This window comes from Raphanus sativus, chromosome 5 (assembly GCF_000801105.2).
Source record: "Raphanus sativus cultivar WK10039 chromosome 5, ASM80110v3, whole genome shotgun sequence".
NCBI classification, from domain to species: domain Eukaryota; kingdom Viridiplantae; phylum Streptophyta; class Magnoliopsida; order Brassicales; family Brassicaceae; genus Raphanus; species Raphanus sativus.
The window spans coordinates 11,917,784-11,941,764 of NC_079515.1; the positions used below are offsets into that span (position 1 = coordinate 11,917,784).

The 23,981-nt window shown below is 35.0% G+C and overlaps 5 protein-coding genes across 6 annotated transcripts; 4 read left to right on the top strand and 1 right to left on the bottom strand.

Moving 5' to 3' along the window:
• Window positions 1-1,979: 1,979 nt before the first annotated feature.
• Window positions 1,980-4,209, top strand: LOC108863585 (rop guanine nucleotide exchange factor 1). Its single transcript, XM_018638053.2, has 5 exons — window positions 1,980-2,311; window positions 2,395-2,511; window positions 2,594-3,153; window positions 3,230-3,586; window positions 3,675-4,209. Exons 1-5 carry the CDS (start codon window positions 2,083-2,085, stop codon window positions 4,065-4,067), a joined length of 1,656 nt encoding a protein of 551 aa, XP_018493555.1. The 5' UTR covers window positions 1,980-2,082; the 3' UTR covers window positions 4,068-4,209.
• A 6,423-nt stretch (window positions 4,210-10,632) lies between these two features.
• Window positions 10,633-13,945, top strand: LOC108856384 (glutamine--fructose-6-phosphate aminotransferase [isomerizing] 1). Its single transcript, XM_018630166.2, has 10 exons — window positions 10,633-10,922; window positions 11,014-11,186; window positions 11,260-11,368; window positions 11,517-11,662; window positions 11,878-12,042; window positions 12,270-12,615; window positions 12,682-12,932; window positions 12,995-13,109; window positions 13,193-13,617; window positions 13,706-13,945. Exons 1-10 carry the CDS (start codon window positions 10,703-10,705, stop codon window positions 13,787-13,789), a joined length of 2,034 nt encoding a protein of 677 aa, XP_018485668.1. The 5' UTR covers window positions 10,633-10,702; the 3' UTR covers window positions 13,790-13,945.
• A 420-nt stretch (window positions 13,946-14,365) lies between these two features.
• On the top strand, window positions 14,366-16,588 carry LOC108863288 (uncharacterized). The gene has a single exon (XM_018637665.2). The coding sequence runs from the start codon at window positions 14,471-14,473 to the stop codon at window positions 16,355-16,357; it is 1,887 nt and encodes a 628-aa protein (XP_018493167.1). The 5' UTR covers window positions 14,366-14,470; the 3' UTR covers window positions 16,358-16,588.
• Window positions 16,589-17,593: 1,005 nt separating this feature from the next.
• Window positions 17,594-18,720, top strand: LOC108857421 (hydroxyethylthiazole kinase). 2 transcript variants are annotated; one of them, XM_018631407.2, is made up of 3 exons: window positions 17,594-17,612; window positions 17,788-18,214; window positions 18,279-18,720. In XM_018631407.2, the coding sequence occupies exons 2-3, from the start codon at window positions 17,789-17,791 to the stop codon at window positions 18,669-18,671; spliced, it is 819 nt and encodes a 272-aa protein (XP_018486909.1). In that variant the 5' UTR covers window positions 17,594-17,612; window position 17,788; the 3' UTR covers window positions 18,672-18,720. The 2 variants fall into 2 exon arrangements, with proteins under 2 accessions (XP_018486909.1, XP_056866995.1); XM_057011015.1 differs by lacking the exon at window positions 17,594-17,612 and adding an exon at window positions 17,684-17,701.
• Window positions 18,672-19,686, bottom strand: LOC108857409 (dirigent protein 16-like). Its single transcript, XM_018631392.2, has one exon. The coding sequence runs from the start codon at window positions 19,501-19,503 to the stop codon at window positions 18,766-18,768; it is 738 nt and encodes a 245-aa protein (XP_018486894.1). The 5' UTR covers window positions 19,504-19,686; the 3' UTR covers window positions 18,672-18,765.
• Window positions 19,687-23,981: the final 4,295 nt, after the last annotated feature.

Here is a 23,981-nt window from a genome sequence, read left to right on the forward strand (position 1 = left end):
TAGACAAAGAGACCATAGTATAGTAAATAAGGCATTGAAATGATTGAATTTGAAAGGGGTTTTGGTTGATTGTATGTTTTGTGTTAATATTTATAAAAAGATAGAAATATTTGGCAAAACAAATATGTAATAAAATTAGAAAGACATTAGCAATGCATGTTAAAATGTGACAAAGAAAGAAATGATAATGAGAAAATCAAGAAGGCAAAGAAGATTTTTATTATGTGTTAGAGAAGTTAATGTGATAATTGCATATACAATTTCACTTACTTTTGTTATTACTAAATTTTCATCAATTATTTTGTATCAAATTTATGAAAAAAAAATTAAAATTAATTTACATCATAATTAAATAGGTTATATATAAGATAATTTGATGACTAAAAATTGTTTCAAAATATATTTTGTGGTTTACTGATCATGAATTTGTAAATCATTTGATCAAAATCATGCAAATTTTTTAACGACTTAGATTAATATTACATATTGTACAGAGATTTTATATTTTAAAGTATTTTAGAGTTAAAACTTATCATTTTAATGTTCCAAATTATTATTTCAAAAATTAAAATTTATAGCAGTATATATAAACATACTAGGTGTTTTGTCTGCATTTGCGGGCTTAATAGTTTTAAAAAATTATAAATAGGTATATTATCAGTTCAAAAACCATTAGAATAAAATTATTATCATGTTTTGAAATATTTTATAATTAAATAAATATTAGTTTTTATATTAAATATTTTTTATTTTAATAAAATATATTTTATTAAGTGAAATAAATGAAATATTCATATAATACATAAATTATATTTATTTTAAAAATATTATGATGTAAAATATTTTTAGATAGTATAATATAGAATTTTTTAGATAAAGATTACCATCAAACTAATGAAATTATTTTTTAATTTATGGGTAATATAAATTAACAAATATAATTTAATTATTTTTTCAGAATAATAAAGATTTTTAGCACTATAAATTTAAATGTGAGAGCGAACAAATTCTTCCTCAAATAATAGTATAAATAATTTTAATATTTTGCCAAATTTTTCAGAATTTATTACAATAAGTGAATTTGATTGTCCTAAAAATATATCGTAAAAGATAAATAATTCATTTTATCTTATATATATATTAAAATAGCTTCGGTTTCGTATTACTAAACCAAATATATATAAACATGTAATAATTTAGTATTACTAAATTATAGTGCATAAGTTTGAATATGATATTGTCTTTAGAATATTATAAATATTTTCAAGACAATGATAAATTATCAGTTAAATCACTAAAATTATTTATTATATTAATAATTAAGCATAAAATATGACTAAACATATAATTATGTAAAGTATGAGAAATAAGCAAATTCACTCTAAAAATAGTAAAAGAATATTGTTTTATAACTTAAATTTTTTAGTAGAAATATTTTAAGATAATAACACAATATATAAGAATTATCTTATTTTAAAAAGAATTAATATTATTAATATAAATTCGTTTTAACTATATAATAAATTCACAAATAAAAGTATAGATATAGATAAATTGTTTTATATCTTATTTTTAACTTTTATAACAGAAATAATTATTTTATGATACCAACACAATATATAAGAATTATTTTTTTTCTAAAAATAATCTGATTAATATATATTTTTTTTAATTATTTATAAAATTAATTAATGGTATCATTAATTTTAACCGCTTTAACTTTTAATGTGAGCGCTCGAATGCGAAAAAATCATCTCTAACTTTTAATGTGAGATCTCTGTTGCAAAAAACCACTTTGCAAATAATTCGCATATAATAGTATAGATAGATAGATAATATTTATATGGCAGTCACTTAGTAATAAATAAACGTAAAAGAGAAAACATAAAACGGTATGCAGTGCTAGCATGAAAGAGTAAAACGGCAGACGTCAGGACAATGACTCCTCGTCATCCTCGTCGAGTAGGTAGCTTTACTCTTAGTCCACTCAATTGCAAAACTAGATCCACTTCCTTGTCTGTCTGCCTCTCTCTCTCTCTCTCTCCTAGTAAATGCTGTCGCTAACCTCTTGATCCGAGAAAAATGGCAAGTCTATCTTCGGAGGAAGACGAAGAATGCTCTTCCGAGAGATGCGGAAGCTACAGCCCCAGCGCCGACGTTAGTTGCCAGTCGGAGAGTTCGAGCAGCTTCTTCGGAGAAGCCTCTAGCCCCCGTAGGTTTTACTTCCCGGCCCCTGTCATGCTCCCGGTCATCGGCGGCAAAGACGTTGTCTGGGATGACAAGTCAGAGAAACAGAACAGCGACTTATCCGGTAAGGAAAAAAAAAACATTGAACATTCCGACATTGATTGTATTATTTACTAAATTAAATTAGGGTTTCTTTATTTGAAACAGAAATTGAGATGATGAAGGAGAGATTTGCTAAGTTGCTTCTCGGAGAAGACATGTCTGGAGGAGGTAAAGGTGTTTGCACAGCTCTTGCAATCTCCAACGCCATTACCAATCTCTCTGGTAATAAAGAGAACCATTCTTTCTATTCGATTATGCATGTATGTATCATCATCGTCATTCAGTTAGTTTAATTCATTTACAGCGACTGTGTTTGGTGAGCTATGGAGGCTTGAGCCTCTTGCTCCTCAAAAAAAGGCAATGTGGCGTAGAGAGCTTGAGTGGTTACTCTGTGTCTGCGATTCCATCGTTGAGCTCATTCCTTCCACTCAGCAGTTCCCTGGAGGAGGAGGTGGGACTTACGAGATCATGGAGACTCGCCCTCGTTCTGATCTCTATGCCAACCTCCCTGCTCTCAAGAAGCTCGATGCAATGTTGATTGATATGCTTGACGGGTTTTCCGACACTGAGTTCTGGTATACTGATCGTGGGATTGGTCTTGGAGACTGTGAAAAGGAGTCTTACGACTCTCCAGCTTCCCGTGGCGGTGGCGGTGGCGGTGGTCGTCCTTCCTTTAGGCAGGAGGAGAAGTGGTGGCTGCCTTGCCCTAAGGTTCCACCTAATGGTTTGTCTGAAGAGACGAGGAAGAAACTCCAGCAGTGCCGGGACTTTGCTAACCAGATTCTCAAGGCTGCATTGGCTATTAACGCCGGTGTGCTCGCCGAAATGGAGATACCTGACCCTTACTTGGAGACATTGCCCAAGGTATATTATATATGCATGCAGCTTGCTTCTCTCCGTTGAAGGTTTAAATTTTAAATATTTGTTAAACATGGTGCAGAGCGGGAAGGAATGTCTTGGAGAGATAATCCACCAGTACATAACTGCAAACAAGTTCTCACCTGAATGTCTCCTAGACTGTATTGATCTCTCATCTGAACATCAGACTCTTGAAATCGCCAACAGGATTGAGGCTGCCGTTCACGTTTGGAAGCAAAAGAAGAACGGGAGGAAACACAAGAAGCATGCGAAACTAAAGCTGTCCTCATGGAGTGGCAAGGTCAAAGGGCTTGTAAACGACTCTGAGAGAAATGAGTTCCTTGCGCAGAGAGCTGAGACACTCTTGCAGAGCCTGAGGATCCGTTTCCCGGGTCTTCCCCAGACAACGCTGGACATGAACAAGATTCAGTACAACAGGGTATAGAATAAACTAAACTAGTGTAACTTTTGCTTGCAGAATGAAATGTTATGGTTACCTGATTTTAGAGTTTTGTTTGTGTTTGCAGGATGTAGGGCATGGAGTTCTTGAGAGTTACTCTAGGGTGTTGGAGAGCATGGCGTTTAATGTCACTGCCAGAATAGATGATGTGCTGTATGTTGATGATTCCATGAGAAGATCCGTCTCTGCCACAGAGTCGCCTGCTCTATTCAGCATCGGTGGACTCAACGGTCGTGGGCCTGTTGCTCAAAAACCTTTCTCTGCACAAAGCTCTCCATACGGTTCCCCATTTGCTACACCTGCCCTAAGCATAGCATCGAGGAGCCCGAGGAGAGCACCACTGCTGTATAGGAGTGGCGCGAGAGAGAAGGGAATATTGGGTGAATCAGATAAAGCATGGTCGTATGCTGGAAATCTGAGCTCAAGAAGAGTAACGGGAGTGACACCGGAGAGAGATTGAAAGAATGTATATCAGTGGTTGTAGTCGTAACGTAGTGTTTGTATGTTGTGAAGTTTATATTGTTTTGTCTGTGACTACGATGAGTATGGTAATTGCAACAACGTTTATGACAAAAAAAATGCACGCACATACACTTCTTTTCCTCTCTCATTCTCGAATGACCCCTCTTACTCTTAGAGCATGAGCATTGTGTGTACTCTAAGAATTGCGCTTTTAATAAAACTAAATACAATCAATTATAAACTAGGAGAGAATAAAAAATGCTCTTTGCCAGGAACTGCTTTAAATTGTGAGAGACACAATTACAAGGTCTCTTACTCTAGTAGTTTAATTCTGTTTATAAAATTAAAAATTAATAATAATCAAGTAAGTATTATTATATAAGAGCATATGTTAGAATAAACTGATGTTAATGCTTTTAGTGTCCACAGCTCAATAAATCCATGACTTGAGATAAGTCCTCATTTTTTGTCAATAAATAAACAGACTAATCTTAGAGCATCTCTAATGGTGGTAACACCATTAGAGTCCCTAAGATTATTAAACTAATTTTTTTTTTTAGAATAGTTAAGGATTATGATCAAAATAGAAAGTCCAATGGTATTTTTTGATTTTGAGTCCTTAGGATAAAAAAAACAGAGAGTCAAAGACTTCAAAGACAATCCTGTCATAAACACCAACTCTAGTGTTCATCAAAGGCTAACAATCTCAAATCCAATCAATTCCCAACACCTACACCTAGAAACCCTTCAAGAATCAAGAATCGAGATTGAGTACCAGCGCAAGTCCTCTCCTTGGTGAATTTGTAGATGAGGACGGAGATTCCGAGAGCATGGACAGCTTCGGCGGCGACGAAAAGGTTTTCGTGGTCGTGAACGATCTTCGAGAAAAGCTTTGACCTTTGGTGGTTGCCGGCGAACCCATGTCGTCTCTCCCCACCCAATGCCAAGCTGCCACGTCCATAAAGATTTGATCCTAAAACTCCTTATATAAGGATCAATCCTTAGGTAACTAAGTGTTTATATTATTATTATCTTGTTAATTCCCTAGGATTAAGAGTTAAAGATTTCTCTTCATCCCCATTGCAGCTGCTCTTAGTTCATTGTCATTATCCCCCATATTTATATTTTAACCAGTGATTTCAAGCATTTTTTTATATATTTAGCACCTGCATAGTTCTTATTGTTACTATTTATCATTCATATCTATATAAAATATCTTATATTATTTAGAAATTATAATTAATGAATTGTCAATTACACTATGAGCTCGAGGTATATATTAATTTTATAAACAAAATTAGACCTTATAATTTTGTTTATAAAATTAAAAATTAATAATAATCAAGTAGTATTATTATATAAGAGCATATGTTAGAATAAACTGATGTTGATGCTTTTGGTGTCCAGAGCTCAATAAATCCATGACTTGAGATAAACCCTTATTTTCTTTCAATAAGTAAACCAACTAATCTTAGTTCGTTGTCATTATCTACCATATTTATATTTTAACCAGTGATTTCAAGCATTTTTTATATATTTACCACCTGCATAATATTTAGTGTTATTATTTATCATTCATATCTATATAAAATGTCTTATATTATTTAGAAATTCTAATTAATGAATTGTCAATTGCACTATGAACTCGAGGTATATATGAATCTTTTTCTTGTAGCGCTCCTATGTCTTTTAGCTATATTGAAAAGTTTGGTCATACTGACACATATCTAAAGTTCTTCAAGCATGGAAATCGTCCTTGTAACCTAATCCAGAATTCTGGTGGTAAAATGGTATGACATACTTTTCATTCCAACCAAATCCTTCTAGTTTCGAATGCAAAGAGAATTCTCATCTTTTTTTTTTGGTTTTTTTGTATCCATAAGTTAGATTTGTCAAACATTTTTTTAATTCCATCAACAATCACTATATTACAATGTAGAAGTCTATAAACTATCCACCATACATATGTTTTATAAATATACGACTTGTGAAACAATTATATTTGATGGTTGTGGCTATAAAGTAAGAGTTGCACTTGTCTCAACCCAAGTGGTTCTTTTGTATCAACTGCAAACCAAATTGAACACAAAAGCCAAATGTTTATAAAACATAATTAATAAAGAGTTTTATATGTTTCTCCAACATTACAAAACCATTTTATTTCATTTCTCTCACGATCACAAGCTTCACTTTCTTTTCTTTTTCTTCACTTCCCCTTCTTAAGAATATCAACTTCCTTGTATATTTCCACCTCAACTTCTTTCTTCATTTCCTCCTTAAAAACATGCATTTATCTGTTAACTTTCCGTGAAGACTCTTGCTATTTTCAAGTACAATAGTTTTCAACTCTTCCTATGATTTTGATTGCACATTTGAAAATTCCAAAAAAATTCCTTCTTCATATAGTCAAAGTTATTATCTTCCTCATAGGATTCGTAAATAAAAAAGGAAAGGCTGTTAGTACCAGCACTAGCAGAAGAAAGAGGCAGAGATTGAAGAGGTATAAGCTTCTGAAAAACTGAAACAAACCTTATCCAAAGATGTTTTTACCTCCAGATGATAGAAAGTGGGAAATCTAAATCAATAGTGATATAAACAAGGGAAAAATCATATTCAAAGAATATAGTTATAGATCATTTTTCACTAATCCCAATCTAAATCAAAATGGAATGAAACAAATATTCAAAAAAATTAATAAGAACAGAAATTGAGAAATCTACGTCCATGTTTTTGGCTTTGAATAATTTATTTTAGTTTTAGTCAACGAATTTGTTTCACATTGACTTAGATTTGGTGTTTTAATGTATTATTGTTTTAATATCAAATTTGAGTTTCACTTTTGAGTCATGACTATTTGGATCGTTTGATGATTGGTGTGTCTATTTTGTTTGGTCATTTCAAGTTTTTCTAATCTAGATTTATAAATAATCCAAAATATGTGGAATTTTTGTGTAATTCAGATGATATGTTACGATAAAGAAGGGACAAATGTCATGTGCTTCAAGTAGAATATGTTCTTCACTATATAAAAACTACGGGAATAAGATGACAATGAGAAAACAAAGAGATATTTGACTGCGTAGAAGGCAGCCAAATTGAAAGAGGGAATACAATTAGGATAGAAGACTAAACTTTTGTTGGTGGGGATTTTAAGGCTGCTTTATACATATTTTAGATGAAACAAATAGGAACATCATTACATATTAGTTTCAAGAGTACTGGAGTATCGAAAAGGTATATAGGTTTGAATTTGTATTTCAGAGATTTTATTGTTTTGTTTTAAAATGTCAGTTTCGTCATAAGGAAATATCTATCGTGGACCCACGAGCAACAATCCTAAGTAATGTAGTCTTCACGCAGCTCATTGTGTGGATACATTTATGATAATGGAAAATTGGTTTTATGGTGCAAGTCTAGTAACGGTAAACATCTCCATGATGAAGGTTTTATCATGGTATCTCTCCATTATGAGAGTAAGAGCAGCGAACCAACACACCTCCTTAGCAACTTTGTGCCTCCTAGGATGAAGCAAAGTCAAGAAAGGAAAAGAGATCAAACGATTGATAATATTCATTACATTGTGTTGGAATTTGGATGATATTCTATGATTTTCTATGTTTGTTATTTGAATTCCAGATCTGTAATGTCAGTTTATGAATTTCAGCAAAATTCTTTGGTTTCTCGGAATTGCTATTGACATGGGGAGTTTATGGAAACAAATAATTGAATTTTTGTTTACAACAACATGATGTCGTTATTTATTTGTTGAGATAGATTAGAACAATATCACACGGCTCAGTCTTTAGCATCTGGAAAAGAAGTATTAACGTAATTTGTCAATTTAGATATTTTCTGTATTGAATTTCACAATGGATGTGATGATTAAATGATTGCCTTTCTGGCAGAGATAAAATTAATAAAAATTGAAGTTGCAACCAAAATAAGTATTTGTATCTGGTAATGAGATGTCATTGTTTAGTACTATAATTATTAGTGTATCTACTCAACATTTCTATATCATAAGCAATATCAGACATAGTGCTCATGATGACATGCATTTAGCAATCATCACTTATAAATACTCGAGTTGTGTTATTTTTTGTCATGTAAAAGGCAAGTTGTTCCTTGGAGAATAATCTCACAATTGAATTTCTTAAGAACCTTCTCAGTATAATAAGATTGTATAAAATATAGTTCTTTACTTGTATGTGTAATTTAAATTTTAAGAATCACTTTCACCTCCCATAATATTTCATTGCAAAACTTGATGGCAAAAATTAATAGGTCATCAGCATATAATCAAATGATTATTCCATTACCGGACTAATCAATTTTATATATATACACTTATCCTACTACATTAACTAAACCACTTGATAGGACGATCTCATCAAACATTTGATGTTACTTTTAATGTGTTTTTTTCTTCCAATACAAAAAGACATATTCACTTTATATTTATTACATGACACAACAAGACTTTTAGGTGGCTTCATATAAACTTCTTTCTGAGCCACGATCCATACCCATGAACAATATGTTTTTCATTCATTATGCTTCAGCCTTAACCGCAAGGACCTTACATCGACTTAAAATCAATACCATGTATGACGCAAGTCACATTATTCCGATGACATTAGGTTTGCACCCTTTTGGTAACATTACATACTTACCCCTTCAGTAACATTACGTTTGTACCCTTTTGGTAACGTCACGTTCGCACCCTTTCGGTAATGTTATATTCATACTCTTTCAGTGGTGATTATTTTCACACCCTTTTGGTGACGGTACATTCACACTATTTGGTGACAATATGTTCGCATATCTTCGGTCATGATCCATTCACACATCTTCAGTCACGAGGCATTTGCACCCCTTCGGTCACCACACGTTCGTAACTTTTTTGTCACGATCTCTTTGCACCTCTTCGGCTCCGATCTGTTCGCACCTCTTCGGCCAAAACCCATTCATACCTCTTTGGTCACGATCCATTCATACTTTTCCGTTCATAACATATTCGCACCCTTTCATTCACGACATGTTTGCACCCCTGGGTGACAACCCATTCATAACCTTTTGGGTGACAAGCCGTTCGCATCCTTTGGGTGATAACCCGTTCACACCATTTGGGTGATATCATGTTTGATCATGATTAGCAATATTATTTTAATGAAACTAACATACCTTTGAGAATATAGCCATAATGTATAATCATCATTCTCTCATGTAAATTTTTTCTTTGTTTCATCTTCTTTTCTATCTTCGAAAGTTTACTCGCTCGAGCATTTTTAACTTTCTAAACTTTGATATTTCTCGCACAAATACATAAGTCATAGTTCCCAATGAAAATACTCTTTAAGATTGTTGATTATTGGGTTGGTAACCCGAATGAGTGTGAACTATAAACTTGGATAATTGTTGAATCGCGCACAAGATCACTTTCTTTAATGAGTATTTTGATCCTATTTCAAATCTTTGGTTACACGAATCCTCTTGTATGATAAGACAATCAAATTCTTATTTTTGTTCTATGCTAAGATATAAGAATAACAAATATAATGTTTATGTGTGTTTGAAGATCTTTGATGATCTTTGAACAATAGATCTCTTTATATATAACAATTAGTTTCTGATTTTTCTTGTGTTCAAGTTATGATTTGCCAATACTCATAATTTCTTATATAAAATATTAAATATTGCAATGATTAACACCAATAGTTACAATGGTTAGTACCAATAGTTGCAATAGTTAGCTAAGAATTACAATTATTAACACCAACAATTGTAATGATTAACTAAGAGTTCACAATGGTTCATTACCAAATGTTTTAATCATTGACTGTTTCAGTGGTTTATCACCAAAAATTACAACTATTATTACTAATGATTATTACCACAAAATATTACAGTTGTTCATTTAAACACTAACAATTCTTTACATAAATTGTTATAATGATTCATTTAAATATTCAATATGGAATATCTTTATAAGAATTGTAACTAGTGAGCTTATTGGAGTTTCAGATTTTTCATAAATAATTTTTTTTTGTCAACTAAATTAATTAAAGTAAATCATTTAGACTGAAAATTAATAGATCTGATCTCATATTATTTGCGGAAGAAAGCAACATGTGTAACATAATTTGTCAACCATATATATGTATTATAATAAATAATTATTTTATTATTCAAACCCGAAGTAATTTGAATAACTAGACCGAAATAGAAGGTAACACAACTCGTCAACTATGTATTGTTTTACTATAGCGTGGTCATTAAGTATGTCATCTCTAGTTCACGCTAGTAATCATCATGTCGAAAACAAAGAAGTCCTACAAAAATTAAATATACAAAAACTTATAGTAGTACCAAAATTAGCAGATTTCACATGGACCAACTAAAAAGAACAAGTCAACTAAAAATCCCACGTGACCAGCGGCGCACCACCACGCCCACACGCTAGGTCTAGACAAAGGCGCCCTCTACCCAATCATAAACATCCACGTCATGGTCCCTGACACAAGTCAAATAGACAAAAATATCCAACGTAGCGCATCGTAACTACAAGTGAACCAATCTTGTTCGTCTTCCCTCTCATTCTGAAACATTTTCGAAAGAGATTAGAGAAGAAGAATGTGTGGAATATTCGCGTATCTGAATTTCCACGCGAACAAAGAGAGACGATACATTCTCGACGTTCTCTTCAATGGCCTCCGTCGTCTCGAGTACCGTGGCTACGATTCCGCTGGCATCGCCATCGATTCCTCGCTCTCTCAAAACTGCCCTACCTCTCCTCCTCTTGTGTTTCGTCAGGCTGGTAACATCGAATCACTCGTCAATTCCGTCAACGAAGGTTTCACTCTTCTCTCTCTCTCTCTATGGATCTTCGATTTTCAATTCCAATCGTCCTTGTGATGATGTGATCTGTGGCTTGTGATTTGCAGAGATTAGGAATACAGAGTTGAACTTGGAGGAGGTATTCTATTTTCACGCTGGGATTGCACACACGAGGTGGGCTACTCATGGTGAGCCAGCTCCCAGGAACAGTCATCCTCAGTCCTCTGGTCCTGGTGATGATTTCTTGGTTGTTCACAATGGCGTTATCACTAACTATGAGGTTCTCTTCTCCTTCTCCTTCTTCTACTCATTTTTATTTCTTACTTCTCATCTTCTTTATTGTTCTTTCTCAGGTACTAAAAGAGACGTTAGTCAGGCATGGATTTACGTTTGAGTCCGATACAGACACTGAAGTCATTCCCAAGCTGGCTAAATTTGTTTTTGACAAGGCTAATGAAGAAGGTATATCCTTTTGCTGTGACTACCTTGTTGTATGAGTTGTTTACTTGTAGATCCAGCAGTGCTTGAGATTATTTCCACTACTTTTTTGTTTCGATTTATCCTAGCTTTCACATCACGGGTATATATATCTGTTTCTTGTGATTTGTAGGTGAACAGACCGTAAGTTTCTGTGAAGTTGTCTTTGAAGTGATGAGACATCTCGAGGGTGCTTATGCTCTTATTTTCAAAAGCTGGCATTACCCTAACGAGTTAATTGCTTGCAAGCGTGGAAGTCCCTTGCTTTTAGGCGTTAAAGTAAAGTAACCTCTCATAACAGTTCCTAGGGCAAAAGAATAAATCTTATGGGTGCTTCTTTTAGCATGGATTAGGAGATTTCATATCGCTCCCTGGTTATGCATATTTAAGATTCTACATGGATCACGATGCTAGCTTTATTTTTTTTCACTCAATCTCTTCAGCTTATAAGAAACTGCGGTATACCTCTTCTTTTTAATTGCATGATTCCGTAGGAGCTAGACGAAGATAAGAGCAACACTCATGTTTTCAAGGATGCCCACTTTCTTTCCAAGAATGACCATCCAAAGGAATTTTTCTTATCAAGTGACCCGCACGCTCTTGTTGAGCATACAAAGAAAGTTTTGGTGATTGAAGATGAAGAAGTTGTTCATCTCAAGGTATTGACTCATAATTATTATTCTCAGTTAGTGTGTATGAATGTTCAGTTCTACCATATGAATAACGAATCCAATTGACTGATTAAGACTACTGAAACATGTAATAATATTATGACACTTAACTATATGCTATTACTATTGTTGGAGTTTTTGTCTAGGAAGTAGTTAGTTACCTTACTATCGAAGCTATTTAGATAAGTGCTCACGACATCCACTTTTATCAACAGGATGGAGGCGTTGACATACTCAAGTTTGAAAGGGGTAATGGTTCATCTAGACCTGCTTCAGTGGAACGTGCATTATCTGTTTTAGAGATGGAGGTTGAGCAAATAAACAAGGGCAAGTATGATCATTACATGCAAAAAGAAATCCACGAGCAGCCGGAATCTCTTACTACTACAATGAGAGGCCGGCTTATACGCGGTGGTTCACGCAAACCGAAAACAGTCCTCCTAGGTGGGTTGAAAGATCACCTCAAGACCATAAGACGCAGCCGCCGTATAGTCTTCATCGGCTGTGGGACAAGTTACAATGCCGCTCTTGCATCAAGACCTATCCTTGAAGAACTCTCTGGTAATCAGTCTACTGTATTATGCTTGCTTTTCGAATTGAATCTTCTAACCTTAGTTACTTCCATAGGTATACCAGTCAGCATGGAGATTGCTAGTGATCTCTGGGACCGGCAAGGTCCCATATACAGAGAGGACACGGCGGTGTTTGTGAGTCAGTCTGGTGAAACAGCAGATACATTACTTGCTTTGGATTATGCTCGCGAGAACGGTGCTTTATGTGTTGGTATAACTAACACCGTTGGGAGCTCCATAGCTAGAAAAACAGACTGTGGTGTCCATATTAATGCAGGAGCTGAGATCGGTGTGGCAAGTACAAAGGTAACTTTCGTTAATATCTGAATATATCTTTCAAGATTTGAAGCTTAAAATGTTTTCCCCAGGCATACACAAGTCAGATTGTGGTGATGGTAATGCTAGCTCTAGCGATTGGAAGTGACACAATCTCCAGCCAAACTAGACGGGAAGCTATAATTGATGGGCTGCTTGACTTACCGAGTAAGTTTGAGTAAAACTAATCACAGTTGGTTCTTCTTTAAGACTGTTTTTAAGCAACATGTTATCTTCGTGTTTGATTGCAGATAAGGTTAGGGAAGTACTAAAGCTAGACGAGGAAATGAAGGATCTAGCGCAACTGTTGATAGAGGAGCAGTCACTGCTAGTGTTTGGACGAGGATACAACTACGCGACAGCATTAGAAGGAGCACTGAAAGTAAAAGAAGTATCACTTATGCACAGCGAAGGGATACTTGCGGGAGAGATGAAACACGGGCCTTTAGCTTTGGTTGATGAGAATCTACCCATCGCTGTGATAGCCACCCGGGATGCTTGTTTCAGCAAACAACAATCTGTGATTCAGCAACTGCACGCACGCAAAGGGAGATTGATAGTGATGTGTTCAAAAGGTGATGCTGCGTCTGTGAGCTCGAGTGGAACTTGTAGAGCAATAGAGGTTCCTCAAGTGGAAGATTGTTTACAGCCTGTTGTTAATATAGTGCCATTACAGGTAAATTCTAATCTCTTACTTACTACACCAATCTGATCTTATACATCTTTTAATACTTCTTTTGTTTGTTTTTGTTTGGTTTGGGCAGTTATTGGCTTATCATCTGACAGTTCTGAGAGGACACAATGTTGACCAGCCGAGGAATCTAGCGAAGAGTGTGACCACTCAATAGAGAAGCTAAAAGAGAGAATAATGACTCTTAGTTTTGTATAGTTTTCCGAATGCATTTCGATTTTTGTCGTTAAAACCCATCGTAACCTTTTGAGTATCAGACAAATGGAAACTTAACCGAACCAAAATTTATGTAAGCTTTTTTTTATAATTTTGTGGGGGAAATTGCGCTTAGCCGTCCCCGTATACACAAGGAAACTTGTCTTCAAAAATCTACTTATCAAATAACGAACCGGTTGAACCGTAGAAATAAACCGGTCTGGCAGTGTGTATAAATTAACGACGGCAATTCATTTCATCAAAAACCCTAGTAGAGCAAAGAAGTAATCGACTACAGTTAGATATAGCAATTCAGAACCCATTCTGATATTTATCCCGGGTCTGATCGAATTCGGAATCCTGATTTTTGGATCGATTTCGAGTCGGTTTCGGGTCAGTTCCTCGGGTCCGGATATTGTGCCCATGCCTTTAAATCTTAAAAATCTACTTATCAAATAACGAACCGGTTGAACCGTAGAAATAAACCGGTCTGGCAGTGTGTATAAAATAAATTAACGAAGGCAACTCATTTCATCAAAAACCCTAGAGCAAAGAAGCAATCGACTAGTTAGATAAAAGAAAAGAAAACCCTAGGATAGCATTCAGCAGCCGACTCCACCAAAGTTGCGAGCGAGCGAAGAAGATGCTTCCCAAACTGTTGTTGGGCGGTGACGTTGATCAGAACAAAGGCCCCGTTGAGCTCGAGGTCGACGAGGAATACCGTCGTAAGTTGGAACGCAGAAGAGAGGCCGAGGATAACAAGCGATACGCCAAGGCGGTGGCGGACGGTGAAATCGTCGAGAGCGAAGACGGCGGCGACAACGAGGAGGACGAAACCGATCCAGAGGAGGAGATCGGAGTTGATGAAGTCTCGGACTGGATCGAATCTTTGGTTAAGTTAAGGGAACATGATCCTGAGTTTGTAGCTACGGGACAGATCGATGCTGCTAAGAAGAAGGATCGTAAGAAGAAGGACGAGAAGAAGAAGAAGAAGAAGACGAAGAAGGCCTTGTATATAAAAGACGTTACGGCGCAGCAATTGCTCGACGATGGTCCTGATGCTGGTGGTGAGGAAGAAGATGAAGGGAGGAGAGTTCAGAGTTACGGTGAGCAGCAGGAGGAGCTGAGGCGAGCTGTGTCTGATGCTGTGGAGGCCGGAGGGGATGATGATGATGATGATGATGATGATGAGGATCTCTTGAAAGTCAAGGAAGGAGATGATGATTCTGAAGAGGAAGATGAGGAGCTTAAGGAGATGGCTGATGAGTATTTCGGCAAGGAGTCTGAGCTTGGTGAGGGTGATAAGTTCTTGAGAGATTACTTGCTGAAACAGATGTGGAAGGATAAAGATGGAAAGAGCAAAACGCTAGTCATTGATGAAGCAGAGCTTGACGAGATCTCGGATGACGAGTTAATGGTTATTGAACAAGAGGAGTTCGAGACTAAGAAGTATCGTCATGAGGAGAATGCTGGGGGGATTGTTATGAGTCAGTCTAGGATTGTTGATGGTTCCGTGAGGAAGAAGGATAACCCTAGGAAAACACAGAGGGAGAACAAGCTGGATAGAAAGAAGATTGCTGAAATTGAGAGGCAAGAAGAGCTTAAGCGTCTCAAGAATGTCAAGAAGAAGGAGATTAAGGAGAGGATGAATAAGATTCTTTCTATTGCTGGTTTTAAGGACGGAGAAGAGTTTCCTTTAGATAAACGAAACCTGGATGATGAGTTTGACCCCGAGGAGTATGATAAGATGATGAAAGCTGCTTTTGATGACACTTACTACGGTGCTGAGGACTCAGAGCTGCAGCTTAGTGATGAGGATGATGATGAGAAGCCTGACTTTGACAAGGAAGATGAACTTCTTGGACTCCCAAAGAATTGGGATGTGATTCAAGGCGGTGATGGGTTTACAGCCACCAGAGAAAAGGTCCTCAAGGAGAATGTCATCAGTGATGATGAAGAACAAGAAGACCAAGAAGAAGAAGTGGATGAGGAAGAAGAGAGAGAGGGTAAGAGGAAGAGGAAGAGGAAAGCATCTCTTGTGAAAAGAGCCAAGGAAGCTTTGATGGAGGAGTACTACAAGCTAGACTATGAGGACACAATTGGAGATTTGAAGACAAGGTTTAAGTTTGCGAAAGTACAGCCAAACAGCTATGGGCTCGACAAGGAAGAGATACTCTTCTTGGATGACACAGAGCTGAACCAGTACGTACCATTGAAGAAGATGGCTCCTTACATGGAAAAGGACTGGGAGGTTAACAAGTACAAACTCAAAGAGCACAAACAAAAGTTCAAGGAGTTGCTGGAGAATATTGATGACCGTGATGAGAAAAGAAGCAAGAAGAAGAGCAAGAAGAGGGATGCTGAAGAGAAAAGAGATGTCGTTAAGGAGAAGAAGCCAGCAGCACCGATTGCAGATGAGGAAGGCGAGGCTGAAACAAGCAAACTATCGAGGAAGGCCAAGAGAAGAAGACGTGAAGCAGAGAAGAAGCTTCCTCCTAACAGAATGGTTGCTTATGGAAAGACAAATTGAACAAAAGAATTAAGTAAGAGAATAATGCTCCTTTTTACTCTCTTGAATCGATTTTGATATTTGGTTTCCTAGTTTTGATTTCGTAATCGTTATGTTGTTCCTGGTTTTTATTACACAACTCTTTGATTTGTTTCTTTTGGTTTTGTCCCTTTGGTATGTTATAAATCGCCTGAAACTCAATTCAAATATTTGATTGCTTACCTATAAACAGCAGGATACTTCTCTTTACCCTTTGTAGTCAGTATTCGTAGTAAACTAGGTTGTAGTCTGGGCTTATTGCATAAGATTTCTTATATTCTTTGAAGAAATTGTAGAGTTGCATATATTGTGGTTTTGTTGCTTGCGTAAATGTTTTCTTTCGAGTTCTCATTCTTTTAGTCCCACACTATAAATTTAAACTCCAAGCAGCAAACGGGTCACAGTGGATTAGATGATCCCTTTGAAGCAGAAAGGCTTTCTTTTTGATTCTGACGGAAACTTTTGATATCGAACCTTACCTTTGGCATGTCTATATCCTAGAGAGAGCTCATAAACCATGTATTACCTTCGAGTTGTTTGTCCCAAAAACAAAGGTCTTTCATGGGAAGAATGCTACCAACGCACGTAGCTTCTCCACAAGTAAACCATCTCATTGTGGGATATTTGCTTAGTTTGCTGTTTGGTGTGGTTTAGATATGAGTAGTCGAGGAAGAGGTAAATAGGTTGTACTGTTGTAAGGTTATGCAAAATGGTCATCTTTGAAGAAAAATCTTATTATTACACCACTTATTAATAGAGAAAATAAACTGGAGAGGGAGAGAGATAAGGAGATGGTTTTTATTTTTGATTAAAAAAAAATTTAGCCATATACGCACTCATATGTAGAGAAAGATTTGAGACAGTGTTTACTGCAAAACTATCGAATAGATCAGCCACACAATATATATCGTATTCGTAGCAATCATAACTACTAAATTTTCAACCATGTGCAAAGCAACAAATAACCAAAGCACACGGATTTGTAACTGGTGAAGATTTGTTCTTGGAAAGAGAAAGGAAGCAAAAGAAGACGAAACAGAGATTGGATGACATGAGACTTTTAATTGGTTCTGAATATTTCTGCCGATGTGGCAAGCCTAGAAATCCTTCAATTTAGCTGCTTTTTATTTAGTATAGATGCATTCAGTGGAGCTCGAACTTTAAATAGGAGTCATTCATGAAGCTGTGTTTGAGTCTGTACAAGTCTTCTGCAAGAGTTCGTTTGGCTAATAATTCAGTACGCTCTGTATCCTTCACATATAAAGTTGTTTTTTTTTTGTATGTAAGGACCCGGTTCAATTGCAATATTTGGTTGGGTCTAAACCGGTACAAAATTATCGGCTTTATTAAATTAAAACCAAACCGTGTTTCTTATATTAAATTGAATCGTGATTAAACGATTGGTTAAGCAGAATGGAATCAAAAGAATGGAGCTCCGGCGTGTGGACCCACCTCACGGCCGTCAGGCGGCGATCGCCGCTAGTCCAGTGCATCACCAACCTCGTCTCAATGGATCTCGTGGCCAACACGCTTTTATCCGCCGGCGCATCACCGGCGATGGTTCATTCCATCGCCGAGGTTCCTGATTTCACACCTCATATTCACGCGCTCTGCGTCAACGTCGGCACGCTTACTCCTGATTGGCTCCCCTCCATGAAAGCCGCCGCCGAACTCGCTTCTCAGCTAAAAAAGCCTTGGGTTCTCGATCCCGCCGCCGTGAGCTGCTCCGGTTTCCGGTTAAAGGCGTGCTTGGAGCTCGTTGAGCTTAAACCTAGCGTGATCAAAGGAAACGGTTCTGAGATTATTGCTCTCTCCTCGGCTTCACGGAGTCACACTAAGGTATCTTTAAATCATACTTAGATCAAGAATGATGTTTTTGACGAGTGTAATTGAACTTTTTTAGGGTGCGGATAGCTCTCATGAATCTACAGAGGCTATAGAAGCTGCCAAGTCACTAGCTTTGTCAAGTGGTGCTGTTGTTGCGGTTTCAGGAGCTGTTGATATCGTTACGGATGGGAAACGGGTTATTGGTGTCCACAACGGGACAAAGATGATGCAAAAGATCACTGCGACTGGATGTTCTCTAGCTGGTCTGGTCGCTGCTTTTCTTGCTGTCGATCCGTTACAGCCGCTGGAGGCTACTGTTTCGGCTATGTCTGTCTTCGGCATCGCGGGTGAGTTGGGTGAAGCGATGGCGAATGGTCCAGCTTCTTTGAGAATGCATTTGATTGATTCTCTTTACGGTTTGGATGAAACCACTGTGCTTAACCGTGTGAGAATCACCAGTTTGGGTTGATGTACAACAAAGATTTTGTGATTTGCTTTCAATCAATAAGTGTTACACATAACAAACAAACAAAAATAACTTTCACACATAATAAACACATCTCTTAGTACTTTAGATGGACAATGATCCTCAGCAAAGACTCTGCACCATCCACTTGATGCTGACCAGACGGAATCAAAGGCCTGACCTCTGCAAAGCCACAAGCGTTCTTGAACCTACCTGTTCCTCCAGTCACTGACAGATGCGACATGGCGCTTCCGATCCTGTAAATACCATAGAAGTTGAGGTTGTCGTTGTACTCTCCACCTTCAAGCATAGCTGTGAAAGCCATCATCTGCGTGCTTCCATCTCCAGAACTCGCAACGTAAACTCCTTGAGCCTTACCAAGCGGCTGCGAACCCAAGTCAGGACCAGATGTGAGTATGTCGTCGATGACGGTGATAGTGCCGAACCCGAGACTCAGACCATCAGGACCCAGCTGAGTCTGAATCCCGTTCAGGTTCTGACCAGAGTAAGCTGTCCCGGACAAGCCTGTCCCGAGAGGCACACCGTTGATACCGTTAACGGTCGGGAGGGCGCCGTTTGCATTGGGTATGGCAATACCGTTTTGGGGAGGAGTGAAACCAATCTGCTTAGCAAAAGGAACTTGGCCGTTGTAAATGTTGCCGAGCAAACCTGTGATGGGCCTCGCCGTGGGGCTGCTTCCTCCAAGTATATCGTGCATGTAGAGCTCGAAAATGGGGTCTTCAGGTGGAAGTTCAATTGCTGCTGCAAAAACAGCAAGTGTGAACAAGAAGATTGCTGTCAAAAGCAAGAACGGTGATTGCTTAATCATCATCATGGAGAATGATATTTCTCTGTTTTTCTTTGTGTTGCTGCAAGAAGATTTTTAACTGATTAATTTGTTTGATGAATATGTGAGATGTGTGTGCGATGCTGTGTTTAAATAGAGAGGTGGTGATTGTGTAGTTGTTGTATTTTATGAGTTAGTGTAGTTGTTGAATTGAGTTCTTTATAGTTTTAATAACTTTGAGCCATAAAATTTTCTGAAAATCCTAAACAAAACGTAATCATATTGTACATTGCGAGCCCCCTCTCAGTTTAGTGGGTACCAAATTCCTTTTCAGTTTAGATTAAGACTAATTGTAGCTTAATTTTGATGGTTTAGGTTGAACGAGTCGTGGTTCATTTAACCCATGGATTTTGGAAAATATTCAAAAATATGAAAATTTGGTTTTGGTGTATAGTTTCATCGAGCACTAACATAAAATAATGGTCAAAGAGTTTAGAATCTCTGTTGTCTCCGTTTCCCTAGATAATGAAGATTTTATAATGTTAATTCTACTAATCTAGGCAGTATATGAAATTTTAATAAACAAAATATTAAAAAATTAGAATGATTCCTATATACCATGAAAGATAGTTTAAAATACATTAATTCAATTGTAGGATGTGGTTTGAATTTTTTAAACTAAAGTGAAAAGCATTTACCGAAAACTCATTATTTTAGAAGGAGTTAACACATTCGGATTTCGAAAAATTTTCAAAAATATGAAAATATGGTTTTAATGTATAGTTTCATCGATCACAAACATAAGATAATGGTCAAAGAGTTTAGAACCTATGTTATCTCCGTTTTCCTAGATAATGAAGATTTTATAATGTTAATTCCACTAATCTAGGCTGTATATGAAATTTTAGTAAACAAAATATTAAAAATTAGAATGATTCCTATATACCATGAAAAATAGTTTAGAATACATTAATTCAATTGTAGAATGTGGTTTGAATTTTTTAAACTAAAGTGAAGAGTATAAACTCTAGCATATAGAGCATTTACCGAAAACTCATTTATTTTAAAGGAGTTAACCCATTCGGATTTCGATTGTTTTCAAAAATATGAAAATATGGTTTTAGTGTATAGTTTCATTGAGCAGTAACATAAGATGATGGTCAAAGAGTTTAGAACCTCTGTTGTCTCCGTTTCTCTATTAATTCCACTAATCTAGGTAGTATATGAAATTTTACCAAATTAAATATTAAAAATTGAATGATTCCTATATACCATAAAAGATAGTTTAGAATACACATTCAAATGTAAAATGTGGTTTGAATTTTTTAAACTAAAGTGGAGAGTATAAACTTTAGTATATAGAACATTTACCGAAAACTCATTATTTTAGAAGGGGTTAACCCAAAGATTTTGGAAAATTTTCAAAAATATGAAAATCTGGTTTTAGTGTATAGTTTCATCGAGCACTAACATAAGATTATGGTCAAAGAGTTTAAAACTTCTGTTGTCTCCGTTTCTCTAGATAATGAAGATTTTATAATGCTAATTCCACTAATCTAGGCAGTATATGAAATTTGAATAAACTAAATATTAAAAAATTAGAATGATTCCTATATACCATGAAAATAGTTTAGAATGCATTAATTCAAATTTAGAATGTGGTTTGAAATTTTTAAACAAAAGTGCAGAATATAAACTTTAGTACATAGAGCATTTACCCAAAACTAATTATTTTAGAATATGTTAATTCACGGATTTTGAAATTTTTTTAAAAATATGGAAATTCTGTTCTAGTGTATAGTTTCATCGAGCACTAACATAAGATGATGTTCAAAGAGTTTAGAACCTTTAATGTCTCCGTTTTCTAGATAATGAAGATTTTATAATGCTAATTCCACCAATCTAGGCAATATATGAAATTTTACCAAACTAAATATTAAAAAATTAGAATGATTCCTATATATCATGAAATATAGTTTAGAATACATTAATTCAAATGTAGAATGTGGTTTAAAATTTTTAAACAAAAGTGAAGAGTATAAACTTCAGTGTATAGAACATTAACTGAAAACTCATTATTTTAGAAGGGGTTAACCCACAGATTTTGAAAAAAATTCAAAAATATGAAAATCTGGTTTTAGTGTATAGTTTCATCGAGCACTGCCATAAGATGATAGTCAAAGAGTTTAGAACCTTTGTTGTCTCCGTTTCTCTAGTTTCGAATGCATTAATTCAAATGTAGAATGTGGTTTAAAAATTTTAAATAAAAGTGAAGAATATAAACTTTAGTATATATAGCATTTACCAAAAACTCATTATTTTATAAGGGGTTAGTTAACCCACGGATTTAGGAAAATTTTCAAAAATATAAAAATCAGGTTCTAGTGTATAGTTTCATAGAGCACTTACATAAGATGATGGTCAAAGAGTTTAGAACCTCTATTGTCAACGTTTTCCTAGATAATGAAGATTTTATAATGCTAATTCCACTAATCTAGGCGATAAATGAAATTTTAGTAAACTAATATTAAAAAATTAGAATGATTCCTATATACCATGAAATATAGTTTAGAATACATTAATTCAAATGCAGAATGTGGTTTTAAATTTTTATACAAAAGAGAAGAGTATAAACTTCAGTGTATATAACATTTACTGAAAATTCATTATTTTAGAAGAGGTTAACCCACAGATTTTGGAAATTTTTTAAAATATGAAAATCTGGTTTTAGTGTATAGTTTCATCGAGCAGTAACATAAGATAATGGTCAAAGAGTTTAGAACCTCTGTTGTCTCTGTTTCCCTAAATAATGAAGATTTTATAATTTTAAATCCATTAAAATAGGCGGTATATGAAATTTTAGTAAACAAAATATTTAAAAATTAGAATGATTCCTATATACCACGAAAGATAGTTTAGAATGCATTAATTCAATTGTAGAATGTGGTTTGAATTTTTTAAACTAAAGTGAAGAGTATAAACTCTAGCATATAGAGCATTTACCGAAAACTCATTATTTTAAAGGAGTTAACCCATTCGGATTTCGATTGTTTTCAAAAATATGAAAATATGGTTTTAGTGTATAGTTTCATTGAGCAGTAACATAAGATGATGGTCAAAGAGTTTAGAACCTCTGTTGTCTCCGTTTCTCTATTAATTCCACTAATCTAGGTAGTATATGAAATTTTACCAAATTAAATATTAAAAAATTGAATGATTCCTATATACCATAAAAGATAGTTTAGAATACACATTCAAATGTAAAATGTGGTTTGAATTTTTTAAACTAAAGTGGAGAGTATAAACTTTAGTATATAGAACATTTACCGAAAACACATTATTTTAAAAGGAGTTTACCCATTAGGATTTTGAAAAAAATTTCAAAAATATGAAAAAATGGTTTTAGTGTATAGTTTCATTGAGCACTAACATAAGATGATGGTCAAAGAGTTTAGAACCTCTGTTGTCTCCATTTCTCTAGATAATGAAGATTTTATAATGTTAATTCCACTAATCTAAGCAGTATATGAAATTTTACCAAACTAAATATTAAAAAATTGAATGATTCCTATATACTTTGAAAGATAGTTTAGAATACACATTCAAATGTAAAATGTGGTTTGAATTTTTTAAACTAAAGTGGAGAGTATAAACTTCAGTATATAAAACATTTACCGAAAACTCAATATTTTTTAAAGGGTTAGCCCACGAGTTTTGAATAAATTTCAAAAATATGAAAATCTTGTTGTAGTGTATAGTTTCTTAGAGCACTGTTATAAGATGATGGTCAAAGAGGTTTAAACTTTAGTATATAGAACATACGGATTTTGGAAAATTTTCAAAAATATGAAAATTTAGTTTTAGTGTATAGTTTTATCGAACACTAACATAAGATTATGGTCAAAGATTTTAGAACTTCTGTTGTCTCCGTTTCTCTAGATAATGAAGATTTTACAATGCTAATTCCATTAATCTATGCAGTATATGAAATATTAGTAAATTAATATTAAAAAATTAGAATGATTCATATATACCATGAAAAATAGTTTAGAATGCATTAATTCAAATGTAGAATGTGGTTTAAAATTTTTAAACAAAAGTGAAGAATATAAACTTCAGTATATAGAGCATTTACCCAAAACTCATTATTTTAAAAGGGGTTAATTCACGGATTTTGGAAATTTTTTAAAAATATGAAAATTTGGTTCTAGTGTATAGTTTCATCGAGCACTAACATATGATGATGTTCAAAGATTTTAGAACCTCTATTGTCTCCGTTTCTCTAGATAATGAAGATTTTATAATGTTAATCCCACTAATCTAGGCAGTATATGATATTTTAGTACACTAAATATTAAAAAATTAGTATTATTACTATATACCATGAAAAATAGTTTAGAATGCATTAATTCAAATGTAGAATGTGGTTTGAAATTATTAAACAAAAGTGAAGAGTATAAACTTCAATAGATAGAGCATTTATCGAAAACTCATTATTTTAGAAGGGGTTAACCCACGGATCTTGG

Excerpts from the sequence above, each read along its gene's own strand:
- LOC108863288 (XM_018637665.2), top strand. The coding sequence starts at position 14,471 with ATGCTTCCCAAACTGTTGTTGGGCGGTGACGTTGATCAGAACAAAGGC.
- LOC108857421 (XM_018631407.2), top strand. The coding sequence starts at position 17,789 with ATGGAATCAAAAGAATGGAGCTCCGGCGTGTGGACCCACCTCACGGCC. Across the intron at positions 18,215-18,278 it reads CTTCACGGAGTCACACTAAG|GGTGCGGATAGCTCTCATGA; the intron begins GTATCTTTAAAT and ends GAACTTTTTTAG.
- LOC108857409 (XM_018631392.2), bottom strand. The coding sequence starts at position 19,503 with ATGATGATGATTAAGCAATCACCGTTCTTGCTTTTGACAGCAATCTTC.
- LOC108856384 (XM_018630166.2), top strand. The coding sequence starts at position 10,703 with ATGTGTGGAATATTCGCGTATCTGAATTTCCACGCGAACAAAGAGAGA. Across the intron at positions 11,369-11,516 it reads TGACAAGGCTAATGAAGAAG|GTGAACAGACCGTAAGTTTC; the intron begins GTATATCCTTTT and ends TGTGATTTGTAG. Across the intron at positions 13,110-13,192 it reads TGGGCTGCTTGACTTACCGA|ATAAGGTTAGGGAAGTACTA; the intron begins GTAAGTTTGAGT and ends GTTTGATTGCAG.
- LOC108863585 (XM_018638053.2), top strand. The coding sequence starts at position 2,083 with ATGGCAAGTCTATCTTCGGAGGAAGACGAAGAATGCTCTTCCGAGAGA. Across the intron at positions 3,154-3,229 it reads ACTTGGAGACATTGCCCAAG|AGCGGGAAGGAATGTCTTGG; the intron begins GTATATTATATA and ends AACATGGTGCAG. Across the intron at positions 3,587-3,674 it reads ACAAGATTCAGTACAACAGG|GATGTAGGGCATGGAGTTCT; the intron begins GTATAGAATAAA and ends TTGTGTTTGCAG.